The sequence below is a fragment of the Mesoplodon densirostris genome, chromosome 2 (assembly GCF_025265405.1).
Source record: "Mesoplodon densirostris isolate mMesDen1 chromosome 2, mMesDen1 primary haplotype, whole genome shotgun sequence".
In the NCBI taxonomy this organism is placed as follows: Eukaryota; Metazoa; Chordata; class Mammalia; order Artiodactyla; family Ziphiidae; genus Mesoplodon; species Mesoplodon densirostris.
In genome coordinates, this window is record NC_082662.1 from 162230250 (window position 1) to 162253368 (window position 23119).

At 36.9% G+C, this 23119-nt stretch overlaps 1 protein-coding gene and 1 non-coding gene across 3 annotated transcripts in view; one reads left to right on the forward strand and one right to left on the reverse strand.

The window, feature by feature from the left end:
* Positions 1 to 3641: 3641 nt before the first annotated feature.
* Positions 3642 to 3746, forward strand: LOC132484740 (U6 spliceosomal RNA). Its single transcript, XR_009531293.1, has one exon. It is a non-coding gene; the product is annotated as a U6 spliceosomal RNA (small nuclear RNA).
* Positions 3747 to 5469: 1723 nt separating this feature from the next.
* The window catches only part of SUCO (SUN domain containing ossification factor), a 74927-nt gene continuing 57277 nt past the window's right edge, over positions 5470 to 23119 (reverse strand). For both annotated transcript variants that reach the window (XM_060091249.1, XM_060091250.1), the window contains 6 exons: positions 21248 to 21335; positions 18444 to 18548; positions 16722 to 16876; positions 16038 to 16129; positions 8509 to 8564; positions 5470 to 7495 (listed from right to left, as the gene is read on the reverse strand). In XM_060091249.1, coding sequence (XP_059947232.1) covers positions 7052 to 7495; positions 8509 to 8564; positions 16038 to 16129; positions 16722 to 16876; positions 18444 to 18548; positions 21248 to 21335 — 940 coding nt within the window. In that variant the 3' untranslated portion in view covers positions 5470 to 7051. The remainder of the gene's footprint in view (positions 7496 to 8508; positions 8565 to 16037; positions 16130 to 16721; positions 16877 to 18443; positions 18549 to 21247; positions 21336 to 23119) is intronic.

The window sequence follows — 23119 nt, forward strand, 5'->3', positions numbered from 1 at the left end:
CAGTCCTGTGGAGCTCCTGCATTCAAGCCCCACTGGCCTTCAAAGCCAAATGCTCTGGGGGCTCCTCCTACTGTGCTCAGACACTCAGGCTGGGGAGCCTGGCTCAGAACTCACTCCTGTGGGAGAACCTCTGCAATATAATTATTTTCCAGTTTGTGGGTTGCCCAGCTGGCAGGTATGGAATCTGTCTTATATCATGAAAGTGCCCCTCCTACCATCTTGTTGTGGCTTCTTCTTTGTCTTTGGATGTGCAGTATCTTTTCTGGTGGGTTTCAGTTTTTTTTTGTCAGTGGTTATTAAGTTGTTAGTTGTGGTTTTGGTGTTTTAGTGAGAGGAGGTGAGTTCACGTCCTTCTACCCCTGCCATCTTGTCTGGAATCAAGGGGCTGCTTTTAGTTTGCATGATTGTTGCCTCTTTCCACAGTGTGTGCTGGCTCTTATCCTCTTGATATGACGTGTGCAGGCATGGTGGCCTGTGCACACTCCTGGTATGGCAGGGGCATTGATCGGCACCCGCTCCCGGGTCTCCCAGTGGCAGCAGTGGCCCATGCAGTCCTAGGACAGTAGGGGCAGCAGATGGCACCTGCTCTTGTGTCTCTTAGCGGCAGCAACAACCCACCTACTTGCAGGACAGTAGGAACAGCAATTGGTGCCTGCTTATAGCCCGCGCGTGCTCCCCATATGGTGGGGGCAGCAATCGGTGCCCACCCGCGGGTCTCACAGTGGTGGTGGCAAGCTGTGCAACTCCCCCCACCAGGACAGCAAGTGGCACCTGCTTGCAGGTCCCCTAGCTGTGGCAGGGGCCCATGTCTGTCTCTGGAGCCCAAGATGGTGGCAGCAGCTTGCACCTGCCCCCAGAACTCGTGTAAATGGTGCCTTGTTGCCTGAGAGCCCACAGGTAGGAAAAGAAGCTCCTATGGCAGTCCTGCCCGTCTTCTCAGGTGCCCCCCAACAGTGGTGTTTTGCCTCTTGGCAGGCCCAGGCCTCTTCTGAGTGCACACTCAGTTGTCACTCTCCAACCTTTTCAGGCTGTCTCCATGCAGCTAACCCTGGTCCTATCCCTGGGTCTGACATCTGAAGCTCGAGCTTCAGCACCCAGCCCTGCCCACACCAGCAGACAAGTGTCCCAGGCTGGGGAGCACAGGGCAGAGGTACTGACCATCTGTGCATGTCCTTCCACAAACTGGTTGCCGCACTCTCCTCCGAGGCTCTAAGGCTCCCCCTCCATCCAGGCTGATCTCCCCACCATTGAGGGGATTTCCCATGGTGGGGGAACCTTTCCTCCTTCACATCTCCCTCCCTGGGGTGCAGGTCCTGTACCAATTCCTTCTTTTTTTCTCTCTTTTCTTTTGTCCTACCTGGTTACATGGAGGTTTTCTTGCCCTTTTGGAAGTCTGAGGTCTTCTGCCAGCATTCAGTAGATGTTCTGTGTGAATCGCTCCACTTGTAGATGTGTTTTTGCTGTATCTGTGGGAGGTAAGCTCCACATTCTACTGCCCCACCATCTTGATTCCTCTTCCATTGCTGTTGACTTTTAGGGTGTTGAGTTGAAATGGTAAAAGGGAAGTCCATCTTTCAGCCATTCTTGGAAGTCAAGGACAAAGATAGGAAGCATTGCCTTTGCCCTAATGAAGAATAAGGTGCATTTGAAAATATTTTGAGTGTCATTTTTTTCCCTCCCCTATAGGAAAGAGAACTTGCTTTTGAGCGAAAGAAAAGTGATTTGGGAGTGGGACAAGAAAGACCAGGGTGTAAAGGGAGCTTAAGAAAGCCATCATTGTTTTATTGTTTTAGGGCATGTCTCATGACTGTTGCATGGTTTTGTTTTTAAGGAAGCCCGTTTGGTTTTGTGGTTAGGCAAACCTGCTTTCTTGAGTGATCATTAACTTACAGGGGTCTCCCATACTTTTTTTACTTATGTTCCCTTAGTGGGATTATCTATTTAATCACCTACTTTTTCCCTTTACTCTGTTCTTATCAGTATGACCAATGGACTGTAGGATTTGGTGAAATCGAAGAATTGTTAGTTAGGGTGTGGGAGGCATGAGCTAGAAAAATAGGAGGTGGTGGTCAGAGTTGGGTGCTTGAAATTGATATTAAGGATTATGGATATTGACAGTGACAAACACTAGGATTTAATCATGGGAGTAAGTGGCTGATACAGGCTGGAGAACAAGATCTTAGGGGAAAGAAGGCAAAGAAGTGAGAAACTAGAAAAAATAATGTAGACATTGAAATCAAGGATTATGACAGAAACAGTATTAGAATGACAGTGACCCCATGAATGAAGATGAGAGAGGGTGAGAGAAAATAGGGGTTCACTTGCAACAAGGAGAAAGAGTAGATGATAGAGTTTGTCAATATAAGATACAAAGTGAGGCATTTTAGGCACTGAAGATTAAGGAGACATCTATTCTACCTCTAGGTCAAGTGGTATGAGGCAGTCAGGAAGAAAAAAAGTGACCTCCTGGAAAGGATTCAAGGAAAGTAGTTTCAATTAGAATAAGGAAGTGAAGAGAAGGTTGAAAAAAGTTAAAGATTTAGGAAATTTTACTGATGACTGATTTTTGAGTTCCAGAGGGCACAGGGGAAGTGTTTTTAGGCGTTGGTGAAGGAATATGGGTCCAGAAAGAAGGATGTGAAGAGCCATATGGGGTTTCTTGTGGTGATAAAATTAATAGGAATCAAAGGCATATGAAATTTGCCTTAATGCTTTTGAGGCATAAAATTGTGTCAAGGCCTTATAACAAGGGGTTGCAAGGTCTTTTCAGGGGACCTGCAGAGCTCTGGAGTGACTTACTGATGCCTGCAATGGAAGCACTGAGGGTGGAATCTTACTCAGAGCACATCCGGCTCAAAGCTCCCTGCTGACCCTGCTAATGGATGGTGATTGTAGACTGAGGCTGGAGATGACAGTCTTACACCTGCTGGTTGATGCTCAGAGACAAAGGGATGAGATCTCACTCTGAGCATCAAAACATTAATAGCTAACATTGTGTATACTACATGCTAGGCACATGATAGTTTTACATGTATAAGCATGACTGATCTTCAGAACAGTTATCTGAAATAGGTGCTGTTACACATATGTACAGGTGAGAAATCTGATGCTTAATGAGATTATGACTGATTGTGATTTTGTCTAATGCCAAACTCAAGAGATAGAGAACAAATATGAAACTAGGCAGTCTGATTTAAACACCTGCTCTTAAGTGGGATAGTACACCACCTACATGGGGAACTATTTTAAATCATTCTGGGTGTAAAACTTGGTTTTTATCCCTTATAAACTTAAAAGTCACAAATGCTTCTGTTTGCTCAAAAAGACTTATTTTACAAGTTTTATAACAGAAGGTATTTGTTTGGGTTTTCAATATCTGATTTGTCAAAAAAATGGAATGCAAAGTTGGTAGTCTAGGGTGTATGACCTTACAAATGCAAGTGATGAACTCTGTTGTAAACAAATATTCTAAAGATTAATTTTGAAAGTAATAGACTAAGTGGAGTATAGTGCAGTGGAGTATATAATACATGTTCCAATAGGATTTTTTTTAATGTCTTAATGTCATATAAATGAATACTTGTGGGTTGGGATAAAATTTATAGTGACAGTGTTGATACATCACTAGAAAAGCTCTTAATAGCCACTTTGGTAGCCCAGACACTAAAACTGGAATGATTCAGAGAAAATAAGTATGGCCCTTACACAAGGAAGACATGCAAAGTCATAAAGCAATCTGTACATTTTAAAAGAAACTAAACAATGAAACCAAGTGAAACTTGACTGGCCCTTGGTAAAGAAAGAAGGAAAGGAAAAGAAAGGAAAGAGTATGCATGTGGGCCTGTGGAGAAATCTGATCATGGAGTGTGTATTAGATATTAGGGAATTACTGACTCTCAGGTGTGATACTAGTATTATGGTCATGTAGGTGAATGTTCTTATTCTTAGAAAACACATGCGTTAAGTATTTAGGGGTTAAGGGCATGGTATCTTTTAACTTTCAAGTGGCTCACCCAAAAAATGTGTTTAATATGTGTGTATGTATGTATAAAAAGAAAACTACAAATGCTAATTGTTGAACCTGGGTAACGGTGCATGGGAATTCACGTTTTCTATGGATTTGAAATTTCTCAAGTTAAAAAGTTGGGGAAAAGCATGAGGTTTTTTGTTTTTTTTTTAAGATGTTGGGGGTAGGAGTTTATTAACTTATTTATTTATGTTTGCTGTGTTGGGTCTTCATTTCTGTGCAAGGGCTTTCTCTAGTTGTGGCAAGCGGGGGCCACTCTTCATCGCGGTGCACAGGCCTCTCGTTGCGGAGCACAGGCTCCAGACGCGCAGGCTCAGTAGTTGTGGCTCATGGGCCTAGCTGCTCCACGGCATGTGGGATCTTCCCAGACCAGGGCTCAAACCCGTGTCCCCTGCATTAGCAGGCAGATTCTCAACCACTGCGCCACCAGGGAAGCCCAAGCATGAGGTTTTTAAGTAACTCTGTTCTATGAAATAGAGAGTTAAAACATATTTCTAAATAGATATGTTGCATATTATACTGTGATCTTAAATTTGTTCAACCAGGTTAACAAATATAAGTTTATATCTACTTCATATTCATGCCAACAAGTTTATATATTCACACTGGGGACACATCAAAAACTGTCAAATCAGTAAGTGGCAAAATAAGCACAGTAACTGGAGATACAGAGTTGAAAACAGTTGCTGCTGGGGAGCAAGAAACCCTTGATGGGGGAAAGGCTGGGGTGTAGGGGATGTATAGTGGTAGAGAATAGAGAACAGCTGTCCTTCTGTGCAAAGCTTACCTTATAAAACAATTTCATTCCTCAAATTATATAACTATTTCAAAAAATCCAATTAAAAGAACTGCTTTGCTTTGTGTTCTTGCTCTTACAGATCCCTTCGTTTCTTCTTATTTCTTACTGTTTTAATGCTTTACTTAATATTAGAAGAAACAAAATAAAGTTGACTACCAAGGAACATTGAAAGCCTATTACATACACACACACACACACACACACACACACACACACACGTGTACAGCTTTTGCTTCTCACCAGGCACAAATCTATTATTGGCAAGAATTTTCATTTTTTTCCCCTCATGTAAGTATAATCTCAGAGAGGAAAAATAAACCCCAAATTGTAAAATGTTATGCTGTTATATATGGAAAAAATTAACAATTAGTAGTCTTAAAGATGGCACCTAATAAGAGAAAAGCACATAAACATAGTCTACTAAATATTCAAAACTCTCATTTCAGTGTTTGAAATGGTGAAATTCTGACTGTATAGGGAACAAAATGTTTCTGTCAAAGTTCAATCAGTTTGTAGTTGGCTGAAATGTGATCAATTATTTGATAGGATGCTGCTGTATTTAACTTTAAAAGTGGCAAAAACAAATCTGTTCAGAGTAACAAGTTTGGAAAAGTTCTCCTTCAAAGAACAGAAGAGCCAGTAATTAATAAAGACAAGTGTTCAGATTTATTTGGAAATTCACAGTTTCTAATGGCACTACAGCTCTGTAGTTATATACTGAAAGTCTTTCCACAACCCTGGATGCTGCACACAGTTGGTGTAACTTCCTGCTCTACCTCTGCTCTCATCTGGACCTCTTTTCAATGGGTTTCTATACAATCAGGCCCTCTTGCTCTGAATGGCTAACTAACTGTACAGATTGGAAAACAATTTTAAATCATCTAAAACATACTGTTAACCTAAAGCAGCAACTTAAACAAAAGAGGCTTTAAATAAGTCACATTACAACCAATACCCCCAGAAAGGTATTACACAAGTTTAAAAACAGTTACTACTAAAAGTGCTCAATAACTTAAATCTTACAACACAAAACGGTCAATTCTCTCCCTTTCAAAAAGAAACTTTCCACTTTCACTCATTACTGTACAAACACATACTTAGAAATCATTTGATTCAAATACAGTCACTGCCAATTATTTTTAAAGAAAAAAGATGAAGACAAACACATTGACATCACACATGTATATCTCTGCACATTTGTAGCCAATACAAAGCAAACATCAAGAAATAATAATCCCTTTAGACTTGACCAATTAGACGAGGCTTGACAAACTCACTAGCTGGTTCTGTGCATACATACATAGGCAGTGATTATGAGACCTGGACTCATTTGACAAACCTTTGAATTTTCCATTTGTAAGAGAAAACAGTGATCTGAAAGTTGGGAGGATTAGTGCTTACTGTGAATGTTGAAAATGTAATGTTGCTAAAGAAAACCCTTAAAAGTGGCTAAATGTGTTTAAAAGGTGAGTTTATAAAACAATTATTTGCAAATACTAGTTATCTGCAAGAAAAGATCCTGTTTTTTTTTCTTCCCCTTCTCATTGAATTAGTAACCAAAGAAAACTAGTGTGAGTAAGTTAAATGAAAATAACATCAAAAGCATCACCACTTACCTAAAAGAAGAGATGTAAAAATTCCATCAAGCGTCTGTTTCAAGTGAGTTTGCTAAACAGAGGTCTAGTTGGCCAAGTCTTTAGGATCTTTATACTGTCTTTACTGATCTTTACTGAACTCCAGGCGCAGATCACATTAAAGCCTTGTAGTGTTTGCAGCTTCAAAAAACTAACAAAGTTATAAAAGAAATCAAATGACAGGAAAAGTTCTCCCTCCTCTTCCAGTGGCATTATAAATAGACAAAAGGCACATAAATATGGGAAGGTGCAAGAAATAGGAACAAAGCTAAAGGAAGAGGTTTAGGCTTTCATTCCTATCCCACCCAAGGAACTGGGCTTCCAAATTACTTTTGTCCCAGTAATTAATCTGTGAAAAAAATCTTTATAAAATGTCTACCATTGTCCTTGTAGGAAGTGATCAGCCTTGTAAAACTGCAGCTCATTAACCAAGATGGACACAATCCCACCTACTTTTTAAAAAGGCAGGAATCATATTTCTGAATACTTTTCCCAGTACTATTTTCTCCCTCCCCCAAACCCTTCAAATACCACAGACTGTTCTTCAAAGAACAACAACAAAAGTCTCCAGTATGAAAAGTTCGGTTAATTTTAAATATGTCCCGAGACTGCTGTGACACCAAGTGTTCCCACGGTGATCTCTTTGTTTCCTTTGATTATGTCATGCAGGCTTGGCAATGATCCTGACTTAGTCTGTATGAGAGTTTTTATCAATTTTCCTTGGTCTTGGACTTTAGACCGCCTTCGTTTCAAAGCCCTCTTCTCAGTTTTTGTCTTTTGGGACTGTCCATTGCACAGACTTGTGCAAGCTGAAATGCCACAAAAATAAGACTCTTCTGACTGTGATGAAGTTTCTGAGCTTCCTTCAGACGGAGGACCCTTATAAGAAGAGTGATAAACTTCTCCCATATTAGAAAAATCTCTCTGGTTTGTAAAAGGCTTTCTTCCTTTTATGTCGCCATTGGCTATAGGGTGCAATGGATGTGCTGGCTTTATGGTCTCAATTTTTTCAGTTTTGTACTTGCAGCGTTTCTTCTATAACACAAGGAAAAGAAAGGGTAGGAATTAGACCTCCAATAGTTACCTAACCAAATTCAGAGAGCTGAGCTACTGGAGTAAAGTGCCATCTCCTGGTGGAAAGTAAAAGAGTATTATAAATAGCAAAACATACTGTTATGTTCTGTACAGATACCATAACTACCTTTTCATTTTGTAAATACTACTCAGTCAAACTCTTTACTTATCTGCCACCTCTGAATATAGATTAGGGGGCAATAAATAAAATCTGAATGCCTATTATGTGCCAGACATCATTCTAGTTGCTTTCATGTGTATCTTACTTGCCAACCCTGAAAGGTGAGTATCCATATTTTGTCTCTGGTTACCAAATGAGAAAACCAAGGTTCACAGGTTTGATTCCTTCCCCAAGTTACAAGGTAGTAAGTTCTAATGGCCAAGTTCTTTCACCTAGAGACAATTACCTCTAATCAAAATGAGTACAACTTACTTTAAGAGGCAAAATGGAAAAAGCACATACTTTGTAACCAAAAAAGCCTAAGTACAGTCTGATATTTAATGAGTCATTTAAACAAGATACAAACTCTGAGTTTCAGTGTTCTCACTTAAAAAATGGGGAGAGTATCATCTTCAGGTTGATGTGAGGATTACAGGAATAGCACACACACTGAGTCATTCTTTATTATCAGTGCATGTCAGACAATCAGCCAGGGGTCAGCAAGTTTTTTCTGTAAAAGCCAGATAGTAAATATTTTAGGCTTTTCAGGTCACATACTTTCTCTCTTGCATATTCTTTTTTATTTTACAACCCTTTAAAAATGGCTTCAGGCCCGTAAAAAAACAGGCCACAGGCCATATATAGCCTATGGGTCATAGTTTGGTGACCCCTGTAAACATTTACATCATTATCACGATTGAAAATAAACAGTAAGTTTAAGGACCACTTAAAGGTTATATTAAAACTTTCAACCTATTTCTTCATCTACACCCACATAACACACCAATATACTTAAAAGGAAACAAAATATTACCTTTTTTTCTGGAGAGAACTTGAGGGGTTCTACAATGTACAGATCATTTGGGTCTACTATAAGTAAGAAAAAAAGCAGACGTAAAATGTAGATTATACTATGATTAAATACTATAAATATTATATTATCCCTTTATGATTATTTTCTTAACAGAACCAATGAGTTTATATATTTATGCACTTGAAATTAGTAAGCCAAAAGCAATAAGTTAGGAGAGGGCACCAATCTTATTTTGGGCTTGATTGATCATCATCACATAACTTAAGTTTTTAACTTACTGTGTTGGCTATCAGCTATCAGCCATCACAGTAAGAATCCTTGTTTGGGCCAGCTCTACCCTCTTACGTGATGAGAAAAATCACATTCCAGGTAAGCTAATACCAAACCTACAGATCATCTGAATATTTTTCCAGAAGACTATACTCTGTACTGTGTTGCAAATATGGGTTAACTATGTGCAACAAGCAGTTGTGACTGTATGAAAGCTAGTTAAAGGAACATACAAAAAGAGGTCTAAGAAGTTTTTTCTAATTGTTTATTACTATGATTTACTGCGATCAAAACTATGATTTATTGTGATCAAAACTATGAACTCCAAAATCTTAAAATAGCTTGAATATGCAGTATCAGCGATCAAGCAATAATGAATGAACACTCTGGCATGGTGAGTAAATTAGAAATACTGGCCTTAGGTTGCTGAAATTTCATTACTTTAAGCACATTCACGACAGCTCTATGCCACCCCCACCCTGACAAGATAAACAAGCATATAAAAGAGGTGCTCTGAGACTTCAGTCCTATTCAACCCACTAAAAGTAAATGATTTATAGTCTGATGCAGGCAGAAGTTTATAAGTAGCAAACTCAGTATAAAAGTTCATGTACCAGAAATTTACTAATAACATGATTCAACGAATTATAATTTTTTACATTGTCTTAGAAATTTGTTGAGAAAGTCATCAACTATATAAAAATATCCAAAGATTCCTTTAAATAGTCATTTCTATCAGATTACTAATCTCATTCAAATTGCTTTTTTAAAAAACATGACGTCTACTTCTAGGAATGGTTGTTAATGGTTTTCGGATCAACCTCAAGCAATTAAATATGAATTTTAAAAAAAAATCACTAACAGCACTGAAGGGCTGTCAAGACTAAGTAAGTAATCCCAGGCCACAATTGAAGGAAAAGTAGGAACCCAGACAGTCAAGTGGAACACAGAAGTCATTTCTGTCCTGAGAGCTTGCTGCTACTGCCTAGCATCATGAGAGAGAATCATACTACATATTACTAGCCTGGGAAATGTCAAAATTCAAAGCACAATTTTAACTGAATGCATATTGCTTTCACACGTCGTGAAGTTGAAAAATTAAGTCAAACCATCATAAGTTGGGGACCACCTGTACATTATACTCCCCTTTCAACAAAAAATTACAAGGCATTTAAAACAGAGCAAACACAGTTTGAAAAGACTAAACGTGCATTAGAACCAGTTAGATATGGAAGGAATGCTTAAATTATTAGATCAGGAATTTTTAAAAACCATGATTAATACTAAGGACTTACTTAAGTGGAAAAAAGTAGATAACATGCAAGAACAGATAGATAATGTAAGCAGAAAAATTCTAAAAAGGAATTAAAAAGAAATGCTAGAGATCAAACACAGTAACAGAAATGAAGAATGCCTCTGATGGGTTTATTAGTAGACTGAACACAGCTGAGCAAAGAATAACTGAGGCTGAGGATATGACAATAGAAATTTCCAAAACTAAAAAGTAAAGAGAAAAATGAATTTTTAAAAAATGAACAGAAACCCGAAAACCACAGGACAACTACAAAAGGTGTAACATTATGTGTAATGAGAATACAGAAAGACAAGAGTAGGAGAATGGAACAGAAGGAATATTGTAAGTAATAATGACAGAATTTCCCCAAATTAATGTCTGACAGTAACCACAGATCCAGGAAACTCAGAATACCAAGAAGGACAAATGCCAAAATTACTACACCCAGGCATTTCATATACAAACTACAAAAAATCAAAGATGCAAGCTAAAATTGACGAATTGTTGCCAATAGACCTGCTTTTGCAAGAAATGTTAAAAGTAGTTCTTCAGAAAGGAAAATAATACAGGTCAGAAACTCCTATCTGCATAAAAAAAGGAAGAGTATCAGAGAACGAGTAAGTGAAGGTAAGATAAAAACTTTTCTTATTCTTAATCCATAACATAACAACTTGTTCAAAACAATAATAGCAACAATGTATTTGGGTATGCTTACGTAACTATACATGCTTATATAGAAGTAAAAAGAATGACAGAAATGACATAAGGGATTGAAGGGAGGAATTAGGAATATTTTTTTATTATAAAATATTCATACTACCTGGAAAGTAGTATAGTGTGATTTGAAAGGGGACTTGTGGGACATCCCTGGTGATGCAGTGGTTAAGAATCCGCCTGCCAATGCAGGGGACACAGGTTCGAGCGCCCTGGTCTGGGAAGATCCCACCTGCCGTGGAGCAACTGAGCCCATCGCCACAACTACTGAGCCCGCGTGCTGCAACTACTGAAGCCCGCATGCCTAGAGCCTGTGCTCTGCAACAAGAGAAGCCACCACAATGAGAAGCCCGCGCACTGCAACGAAGAGCAGCCCCTGCTTGCTGCAACTAGACAAAGCCTGTGCGCAGCCACAAAAGATCCCACGTGCCACAACTAAGACCCAATGCAGCCATAAATAAATATTTTAAAAAAAAAGACTCCACGTAAAATAGGTTGTCTCAAGAGTGAAATAGATATCTACATGAAATAAGGTATCTGCAACATTTAACCAACTAACAATTGGAATCCAAATCTTAAAGATAACTATAAACAAGTATGAAAGAGAGAAACAACCCAGTAAAAGAACAGGCAAAAACCTTTAATGCCCAGGAAAGTCAAATGAATAAACGGCATAAGTAAAAATGCTCAGCCCCACTAGTAATCAGGTAATGCAAATTACAATTGCAATGAGGTTAAACACTACAAAATTTGACAATTCTAAGTGCATGCTGGTAAAAACATAGAACGAAGGGAATTCTCATGGTACTGGTGGAAGGATAAACTGATATGACCACTCTGGAAAAGTTTGCCATTATCTTATAACTTGTAGATAAACATACCCTACAACCCAGCAATTTTACATCTAGATAATATTCCTAGAGAAACTCATGCAACTATGTGCCGGTATACAAACAAAGGGAATGTTTACAGCAGCATTATCTGTAATAGCCCCAAACTGTAAACAACACATTACAATGGATAACTACATTGTGATTTAGTCAGTTACTGAAATACTATACAATATTGAAAATGAAGTATAATCATGTATATGAACCTTACAAATAGAATGCTGAAAGAAAGAAGACAAAGAAGAGTATATATGGTATGATTCCATATATCAAAAGCTCAAAACCAGGCAAAAATCAAATTATATTGTTGAGGAATCCAAACACTGATGGTAAAACTATTAAGAAAATGAAGAATATGACTATTTCAAAAGTCAAGATAGCTATCTCTACAGGAGCAATACCAAAAGTGCTGGCCTTGTTCTATTTCTTGATCTGGGTGTTAGTTACACAGGTGTTCACTTTATAATTACTCTGCATGTTGTACATTTCAGTTTTGTGCGCTTTTTTGTATTTTACTTATTTTATAATAAAAATGTCTTACAAAAATCAAAACAATTTTGGTCCACCTGGCTGGTAAACAAAAGTGAGAGATGTAAATCAAAGTATAAACTACAAAACACTGATGAAAGAAATTAAAGAAGGTACAAAAAAATGGAAAGACACCTCACATTCATGACTGGAGGACTTCATATTGTCAAGATGTCCATACTACCAAAACAATCTATAGATTAAGCATAATCCCTATCAAAATCCTAATAGCATTCTTTTGCTGAAATGCATCCTAAAATTCATATCAAATCCCAAGTGATCTTAAATAGGCAAAACAATTTTAAAAAAATAAAAACAGGACTCACACTGCCTGATTTCACAACACATCACAAAGTTACAGTAATCAAAACAGTGTGGTACTGGTATAAAGAGACATACAGACCAATGGAATAAAAAAAAGAGACCAGAAATAAATCCTCTCACAAATGGTTAAATAATCAACAAGGGTGGCAAGACCACTCAATGGGGAATGAACGGTCTCTTCAACAAATAGTGCTGGGAAAACTGGATAGCCACATGCAAAAGAATGAAGTTGAACCCTTATCTTACATCATATACAAAAATTAACTGAAAATAGATTAAGAACCTAAACATAAAACCTAAAACTATAAAATTCCTAGAAGAAAACACAGAAGGAAAACTTCATGACATTGGCCTTGGTAATGATTTCTTGGATGTGACATTTAAAGTACAAGGAACAAAAGCAAAAATAGACAAATGGGACTACATCGAACTTAAAAAATTTTTGTCCATCAAAGGACACAATCAACAGAGTGAAAACGTAACCTACAAAATGGGAGAATATAGCTGCAAATCATATATCTGATAAGGGATTGATATCCAGAATATATAGAACTCTTACAATTAAACAATAAAAAATAACCTGATTTAAAAATGAGCAAAGGACTTGAATAGACATTTCTTCATAGATGATTTATAAATGGCCAACAAGCACATGAAAAGATGCTCAACATCACTAATCATCAGAGAAACACAAATCAAAAGCAAAATAAGATATCACCTCACATCCATTAGGATGGCTACTATCAAAAGAGAAAACAAGTACTGGTGAGGTTGTGGAGAAATCTGGAACCATTGTGTACTGCTGGTGGAACTGTAAAATGGTGCAACCACTATGACAAACACTGTAAAGTTTCTTCAAAATAGAACTACCATATGATCCAGCAATCCCATTTGTGTACACAGTTGACCCTTGAACAACATGGATTTGAACTGCATAAGTCAACTTAAACGTGGATTTTTTTTCAACAGTAAATACTACAGTACTACACAATACGTGGTTGGCTGAATCTACAGATCCAGAGCCTCAGATATGGAGGAACCACGGATATGGAGGGTCAACTATAAATTATACATGGATTTTCAACTGCACAGAGACTCAGTGCCCCTAACTCCAGCACTGTTCAAGGGTCAACTATATACCCAGAAGAACTGAAAGCAAGGTCTTAAAGATTTATTTGCACACTCATGTTCACAGCAGCATTATTTCACAATAGCCAAGAGGTAGAAGCAACCCAAATGCCCATCAACAGATGAATAAACAAAACATGATTATATCTGTACAACAGAATATTATTCAGTCTTAAAAAAGAAGAAAATCCTGTCACATGCTACAACATGGATGAAACTTGAGGACACTATGCTAAATGAAATAAGCCAGCCAGAGAAAGACAACTCATATAAGAGGAATCATATTATTTATCAAAATATTCAAATTCACAGAAACAGAAAAAACAATGAAGGTTACCAGGGGCTGGGAGGAGAGGAAAAAAGGGATTAGTTTAATGGATATAGAGTTTCAGATTTACAAAATGGAAAAGTTCTGGAGATCTGTTTCACATCATTGTGAATATACCTAACATTACTGAACTATACACTTAAAAAGTAAAATTTTAAGAGCAAATTAAATTTCAAGATGGTAAATTTTACATGTCTTTTACTACAGTAAGAAAACAAAATAAGACATGGACCCTATTCACTGAGCTTAGAATTAAAAATAAGGCAAGTACAGGATGGCTAAAATCAAAGTAGACTATGATAAATGCCTTAAGAAGAGATTTAATTCAAACAGGAGAAGAAATAAACGAATTAACAAACAGCAGAATCAGAATTAAAGCCAGTTTCCTGCCTACCGTACTCAACATTTTTAACTATAAAGATGAACCAAGATGACACAGTTGTTTAAAACAGAAGTAATTCTATTATCAGGCACAAAAGGCTATTCTGGCTTTGAAGAGTGACATAGAGAAAAGAAATAGTAAAATAGGATTTCAACTAATTTAAAATGAGACTAGAAATGCTGAGAAGGAAAAACATCTCAACATATTTCTTAATCACACGAACACAGCTCAAATAAGTAATGCACATACACCCACCACAATGGCTAAAAGACCAACAATACTAAATGTTAATAGGGATATGGAACAAATGGAACTCTCAAAAAGAGCTGACGGGAGGGCAAATTCATACAACACTCTGAAAAACTGTGTGGCAGTATTTACTAAGGTGGAATATACACAATCTTATGATCCAGCAATCCCATTTCTAGGTATATACCCAACAGATGTGTGTTCATGTGTTCGCCAAAAGATATGTAATAGCCTCAAACTGAAATAATCCAATGTAAATGAATAATGTATGTTTGTATAATGGAATACTATACAGGAATAAGAGTAAACAAACTACAACTATACTCAATGACATGGTGAATCTCACAATATCAAAATATGTAGTGGCTATACTGAGAGGGGATGGGCAGTGTAGAGCACAAGGAAGTTTCTGGGGTGCTGGATAATGTTCTGCTTCTTAATCTGGGTGTTGGTCACACAGGTATGTTGAGTTTGTGAAAATCCACCAAGCTTCACATACGATAAGTACACTTTCCTGTACAAGTTATACTTCATTTAAAAAACTCAGTTATAAAAAGACACATCAGCCAAAAGAAGAACAAAAGAGAAAGAAAAAGTCAGGAACTTGGATGAAATTTACTAGTTGTAAGTAAACACACATGTAATGGATTAAGTCTGTAAAGTTTTGTGATAACAGTAAACCAGAGAATCTCAGGAATGATTGCTTAAATGACTGAATCAATTGAAACATGCTGCTCAGTTACTAAATCCTAAAGAAAGAGAATCCAATGATTATTAAGAAAGCACTAGTTGAAATATATCATTAATTTGGTTATTTTAATACTGCTATGAAGATAAGTCTCTCAATAAGCACTAATTACAGTACTAATTATAAAAAGTAGTAATACAGGAAAACAACCACTCAGTACACACCCATTCATTTAAATTTAAGTATTCATTAAGTGTTAGACAATGGAATACTATTATAGACCCTGGGCTATGAAAAAGAGAAAGACCTGATTTATTTTTCGGAAAGTGCCTCACAGACCTAAACTAGAGACAAAAGGGGTCCTACCTGTACAGGAAGAGAAGGCAGATAAGCACAGGATACTATGGGAGCACATTCAGGTTTTCCATATCTGCTGAACTTTCTCAAACACCCCTTTCTAAAAAGAAATACTTCTAAACAGGAGCATGTGCAAATAAGGCTACCAATGGCTAATTTCACTAAGCCCCCCACCCCACCCTCTGGGCTTTGAGGAACAAAGATAGATTTAAAGTGTGGAAATGGTAAAGTGGCTTTGACACTGCACAAACAAAGGCTACTTATACCCACTGTTCTGTTGCAGATGGTCTCAAACACAACATTGACATTATGCTTCTGCTAGAAGGAAGCTAGATTCACGTTTCTATACACATATTACATATCCACAAAAAATCTACCTTCTTTCCCAGTTAGTTGTAGAGACTTGGATCTGATGAGTGGGAATGAAGTTCTCCTTTTCAAACTCATATCATCATAGGAAGAGAAACACCTAACATTAAGAAAAAACAACATTGGGCACAATGAGTAAAATACATGTAATTTACTCCGTAGTTGGGGCTAGACAGACGCTAAAGAACTGTACATGCCACATAGGACTAACCTCTAAAGTAACACTCCAGTTATTGGTAACACATGTAAAAAAATTTAAGGATCATTCTCTAAAAGGTATTGTATTAGAATACCTATTCTCCTCCTCCCCCTTTAAATTCCACATTGAAGCATCTTTCACAACCATTTCAAGGGTTTTTATGCACTTACTATCAGTGTTTTCTCTATTAGAGTCTATAGAACCTTCCAGGCATGCATAGGACCATCTCACTAGTTCCAATGATGTTTTTAACATTTTGGTTTCAAGATAATCATACGGGGAAAGAAATTATCTCAGTATCCTTTATCTGCTCAAATTTCTCAAAGGTATAAGAGGAACTGGACTTCCCTGGCGGTCCAGTGGTTAAGACACCATGTTTCCAATGCAAGGGGCATGGGTTCGATCCCTGGTCGGGGAAGTAAGATCCCACATGCTGCGCAGCATGGCCAAAAAATAAAAAAAAGAGGAAAACTGAAATATAATGCTGACTTACCTTTTAGGGCTTGGATACTGGTTACTTTTAGGAAGTTTTGAAATATAATCTCCATCAAATTGAGAAGTGTTTCGACAACGCTGCATACAAAGCATCAGTCCCAAGACAACACAGAGAACCAAAGATATGACAAGATAGCTTTGTCGATCTGAAACCTGAGATGAGAAGAGGGCTTAATAATAATAATAATAATTTGAAAACCATATTAGAAAAAAATACAGTGGGATCTAAAGTTCAAAGGACAAATCATTTTAAACATCTTTTTTCAGAGTGCTTCAAAACTGTAAATGCAGGGCATGCTCGTTGAAAATGTACCACAAAGGCAATGTTTTACTTTTTCTTCTCCCCCTCTCCATTCTTTAAAAATTTTCAAACCTATGGAGAAGTTTTAAAAATAGTATAATACAATGAATATAATATGCCTTTCACCAATCATTAACATGTTCTCCAATCATTAACATTTTGCCACATACGTTCCATTTTTTCATTTGTACTATCTTCTCCTTGGTGAGAAAAAAAAAAAATCATGCTCCTTACCTATCTTTCCCACCTTACAAAACTAAATCACCAATTGCCCAGTGATTTAAGCCTGGGGATCACCCTTAATTCCTCATGTCCCACATCCAATCTTTCAGCAAGGCTTGTCTACCTCTAAAATATATCCTGAATTCAGCAACTTCACAATGTTCTCCACTTCTAAAATCCTAGTCCAAGCCAACATCACCTCACCCAGGCTACTGCAATTGCCTCTTTAATTGGTTTCCTCCCCACTTCCACTCTTGCTGGTCTCTAAGAGGCAATTCTCTATAGAGCAACAAACACGGAGTTTCTCAAAGTGTTTTCAATGAGATGATCCACGTTACTTCTTTACTGAATACTTTCAATGACTTGCAGTGATTAGAATAAAATTCAAACTCTATATTGCCTACAAAGGCCTATATGACCAGGTCTCTCTGCCAATTTCCTAAACTCATTTCTTACCCTTACTTCTCTCATTCACTCTGCTCCAGCCACACCAGCTTTCTTTCTGACCCCAAACACATTACACTGTTTCTAGTCACAGGCCCTTTGCCCTACTTCTGCTACGAACAGGTTTGTTCTGACCCCAGGCTCTGTGTGGATGCTAACTCCTCTTGAGCACTCAGTTCTAATGCCACCTCCTCAGGCAAGCCTTCCAGCATCATCGTAGCTAAAGCAAAAACACTTAAAGCACCACCAGTCCACACACACAAGTTTCACTCTCTACCCCACTGTCCCTCATATATATTTACTGTATGTATTCCCTCTCTCCCCCAGGTGAGAGGGCCCTGTGAGGCTAGGGACTCTTCACTGCTGTATGCCCCAACCTAGAACTGGACAGCTCATGCTTCACACACACCGGTAGCTCAATAATTACTGCTTAAATCAATGAAAAATTTGTTTCATTAAGCGATTAATAAGCCTATTTGAACTGAAAATGAAGTATATATTGCAACTACCAATGGTTTACAAAAGGCCTAACAGAATTGCTTTATAACTAGGTTTTTAGGTTAAGACCTAAACTATGAAAGCCGTGTTTTCCAAAAGATTATGATAATTAATATATTTCCAAAACTTTAAAATGCCACATTCTGGTGTTCTGAAAAAGTTCTTTATAAATGACAATCTTCTTCGATTAAAGTTCTTAGATATGAAGCCTGCCTTTATGACACCATTTCCTACAATACCATCAATAACAATTACCTCATGTTTTAGTTCTGCTACTGTTGTTGATAAATTTGAAACAAGCTGTGTCATGTTGGTCAGTTGTGCCTGTAGCAACTGGATGGCTTCAGTTTGCCGCTGATCCTATAATAAAGGAGGAAATAAATATTATTTGCCTTTGTGTTTCATGTGTACTTTAACTGCATTATAAATTCAAGTAAAAAATCTGGAAAAACTGTTAAATTCCTCAGGGCGGGGGGGGGACATATTAATAGGAAGCTCTTAATGAATGGATACTGTAAACTTGGACCAGAAATTAAAAAAAAAAAACATAAAACACTTCAAGAATCTAAGACTATTCAACCTTCCTCCCCTGTCCCGAGCCAAAAGAAACCAAAAACCAAAAACCAAAAAACCTTTTGCCATTCACTGCTACCATGTAGAATATTGTCTAACAGACGCTACTAAACTGCTTTTCAAGTTAATATGGGCTCCATATGTATAAACCAGTATATAACCAGCTATACGCAAAATAGTCACTTTGTCAAGCATGTTTTTTTTTTTTTTAACCAAAGCAGTCAATACAAAGACATGTTGAAAAATTTTTGAAGAATGTTTCTGGATCTCAAGAAGGTTTTAAAAGTTCTATTTCACAGCATATTAGGATGGAACTTAGGATGTCACATAGTCAAAAAACTACAACAGGTCCTCTAGTCAACCAGTGAAAAGAAATTCATCAAAACACCCATCTTTCCAGCTCTGAATTTTAGAAACTTTTATAATCAACAGACATGTCTTTATTTAAAATATCACTTGCATGCATATTTTAGAGACTTATACAATATACTCATGGTCATGAACCTATGTTAGGTAGACTATACTGAAAATTTCAACTAACTAGTGAATTTAGGAAGAAGGAAAAGAGGGCAGAAAGAAGTCAAGGAAATCTAACACTCTAATTTAGGACCCTCTATGAAATAGCTACATAACCATTTATTATTCTAAACCTAAGTTTTTCAAACTTAGATTTAAATAATCTTTAAGTCTCCACTGTGTATGTGGGGGTGAGTAGGCGGATGTATAAAACTATAACAAGAAGTTTCACTTACTTCCCTCACTGTGATCCACTGTGGTATTTTCTATCCTACTTCATATTTTTAAAATGCGGAATGTGATTCATTAAACTGTTTCTTTTGACTCACTCACACTGAGAAATTCTAGACAGTTTTAAAGTATAAGTTATTACAGTTATTAAATTGGTTAACACTTCTAATCCAGATTTACTTCCAATAGTGTTAATATACACAAGATTATTTAAAAGTACTTAAACAAGTCTTTCATAAAGCATAAATGTTAAATATAAAGAGAAACTATAGAGGGAAAATGTTAATGAAGAACTAAATAAATACTGTGTTCATGGGTCAGGGGACTTAATACTATTAACATGTCAATCCTCCAAATTGATCTATAACTTCAACACAAACCCAATCAAGATCCAAACAGGTTTTTGTTTGTTTGTTTGTTTTTGGTAGCAACTGACAAGCTGATTCTAAAATCTGTATTAGTCAAATCCAGATTAGCCAAAACAATTTTGGACAAGTGCAAAGTTGGAGGATTCACTCTACCTGATTTCAAGAGTTCCTATAAAGCTACAGTAATCACAACAGTGCAGTATAAGCAAAAAGACAGACATAGATGAACAAAACAGAAGAGAATTCCAGAAACAAATCCACATGTATATGGAATTCATTTTCATCAAAAGCGCAAAGGAAATCCAGTGGAGAAAAGATAGTCCTTTCCACAAATGATGCTGGAAGAAAGGAATATTCATGTTTCTCAATCCCCTCCCTCACAAAAAAAAAGAACTTTGATCCATACTCTGTAACACGTAAAGATTAAAATGGATCATAAACCAAATGTAAAACTAAAATTATGCAAATTCTAAAAGAAAACAGAGGAAAACAATCTTTGTGACTTTGGGTTAGGCAAAGAGAAAACAGGTAAATTGGGCTTCAACGAATTAAATTCGGCTCTTCAAAAGATATGTTTAAGAGAATGACAAAACAAGTAATGGACTGGGAGAAAATATTTGCAAAGCCTGTCTCTGATAAAGGACTCATACTAAGAATATGTAAACAACTTTCAAACCTCAATTTCAGAAAAAAAAAAGGGGGGGGAGTGGGGAAAATCTTTTTGTGGAACCACAATTATAACATGTCACAAACTGGGAGTAAGATGCAACTAAACTCTGCAACCTGAGGCCTCCTCACCTCATCTCACCTTCCCTTAGTCCCAAATAACCTTTTAGAAAAGTTAAATATAAAATTTCTTCATGATGGTAACACACTATAAAAACTTATTAATGAACATCACATTTAATGCTGCAATACTGAAATCAATCCCTTAAAATCAACAAGACAGGAGAATGGCCACTATCAGTCCTATTGCATCACTGTACAGCTCTTGGCAAGAGATAAGAGGGAAAAAAAATAAAAAGGTATAAGGATTAAAAAGAAATAGAGCTGTTTATTTGCAACCAATAAAACTGTCTACACAGAAACCACAAATGATTTTAGAGTTTAACAAAGTTGCCAAAAAGTCCACTGCACTTCTACACACATACACATACATACAAATCTTGAAATGTAATACAAATAATGCTCAAGAAAATTTTCTCTTGAGCAGATACTGATGCTAACAGCTAGAAAACATCATATTACAGCTTAATTATCAGCTATCAGAGAAAAAGTGAACCAACATTACATATCCTTCTTACCAGAGAGATCCTACAAAATTCAATGGAAATTTATATAAAAAGTAAATAAGATATGAAGATGACCAACCTGCTCCTCTGCTATTCTTGAAGTATTCTGAAGTTTTATTATTGTCTTATTGAAAGCCTTTTGCATTTCTTCCATTTGTTTTCGGTACCTATGGAGTAAGAATTGATTTAAATTGGTTTTAATTTCTTATTTATTAATTTATTACTGGAAACACACTTCTGATTTCAATATATAAGATAAATCCATATTTCTGAAAATGACTCTTACTGAACCCTGTGCAATACAGGAAAACTTACAAAGATAAAATAAAGAGGTCCCTTGAGCTATTTGCTACCTCAACATCAATTCTATGTTCCTCACTGCTATAAAAGATTTAATAGTCGCATATATAGTCAATAATTTATGACAAAGGGCCCATGAATATACAATGGGGAAAGGACAGTCACTTCAATAAATGGTGCTGGGAAAACTGAACAGCCACATGCAACAAAATGAAACTGGACCCCTATCTTATACCATACACAAAAATTAACTCAATATGTATTAAAGACTTGAACGTAAAACCTGAAACAACAGAACCCCTAAAAGAAAACACAGGCGGTAAGCTCCTTGACATGAGTCTTGGAAATGTTTTTTGGATTTAACACCACAAGCAAAGGCAATAAATGCAAAAAAAAAACCAAGTGGGACTACATCAAACTGAAAAACTTCTTACAAAGCAAAAGAAACCATCAACTTAATGAAAAGGCTACCTAGAGGCCTGCGCTCTAGAGCCCACGCACCACAACTACTGAAGCCCGCGCGCTCTAGGGCCCATGTGCTTGCAACTACTGAGCCCGCACACCTAGAGCCCGTGCTGCGCAACAAGAGAAGCCACTGCAACGAGAAGCCCGCGCACCGCAACAAGAGTAGCCCTGCTCGCCACAACCAGAGCAAGGCCGCGTGCAGCAACAAAGACCCAATGCAGCCAAAAATAAATAAAACATTAAAAAAAGAAAATTGGCAGAGAATCTCAATAAATATTTTTTCAAAGAAAACAGATAGATGGTTAACAAGTAAAAGATGAAAAGATGCTCAACATCATTAATCATCAGGGACATGCAAATCAAAATCACAATGAGTTATCACCTCACATCTGTTAAAACTGCTATTATCAAAAAGAGAAAAAATAACATGTTGGCGAGGATACAGAGAAAAGGGAACCTTTGTACACTGCTGGTGGGAATGTAAATTGGTGCAGCCACTATGAAAAACAGTATGGAGGTTTCTCAAAAAATCAAAAATAGAACTGTCATATCGTTTAGCAATTCCACTTTTGAGTATTTATCTGAAGGAAAAAAACACTAACTTGAAAAGATATCTGCACCCCCATGTTCAATGCAGCATTATATACAATAGTCATGACCTGGAAGCAAACTAAGTATCCATCAATAGAAGAACAGATAAAGAAAATGTGGTATGTGTATACCAAGGAATATTATTCAGCCATAAAAAAGAAGGAAGTCTTGCCATTTGCAACAACATGGATGGACCTTGAGGGCATTACGCTAAGTGAAATAAGTTAGACAGAGAAGGACAAATATCATATGATCTCACTTACATGTGGAATCTAAATAAAGGGAAAATAAATCTTGCACTCATAGATACAGAGAACAGATTGGTAATTGCCAAGGCGGGGGGCGGGGGTGGGCAAAACTGATGAAGTGGGTCAAAAGGTAAAACTTTAAATGAATAAGTAACAGGAATATAATGTACAGCATGTTGACTATAATTGATAATATTGGATTGTATATTTGAAAGTTGCTAACAGAGTAGATCTTAAAATTTCTTACCACAAGGAAAAAAGAAAAGTTGTATGTGGTGATAATATTAACCAGACTTATTGTGGTAATCATTTAGCAATATATACAAATATCAAGTCATTATGTTATA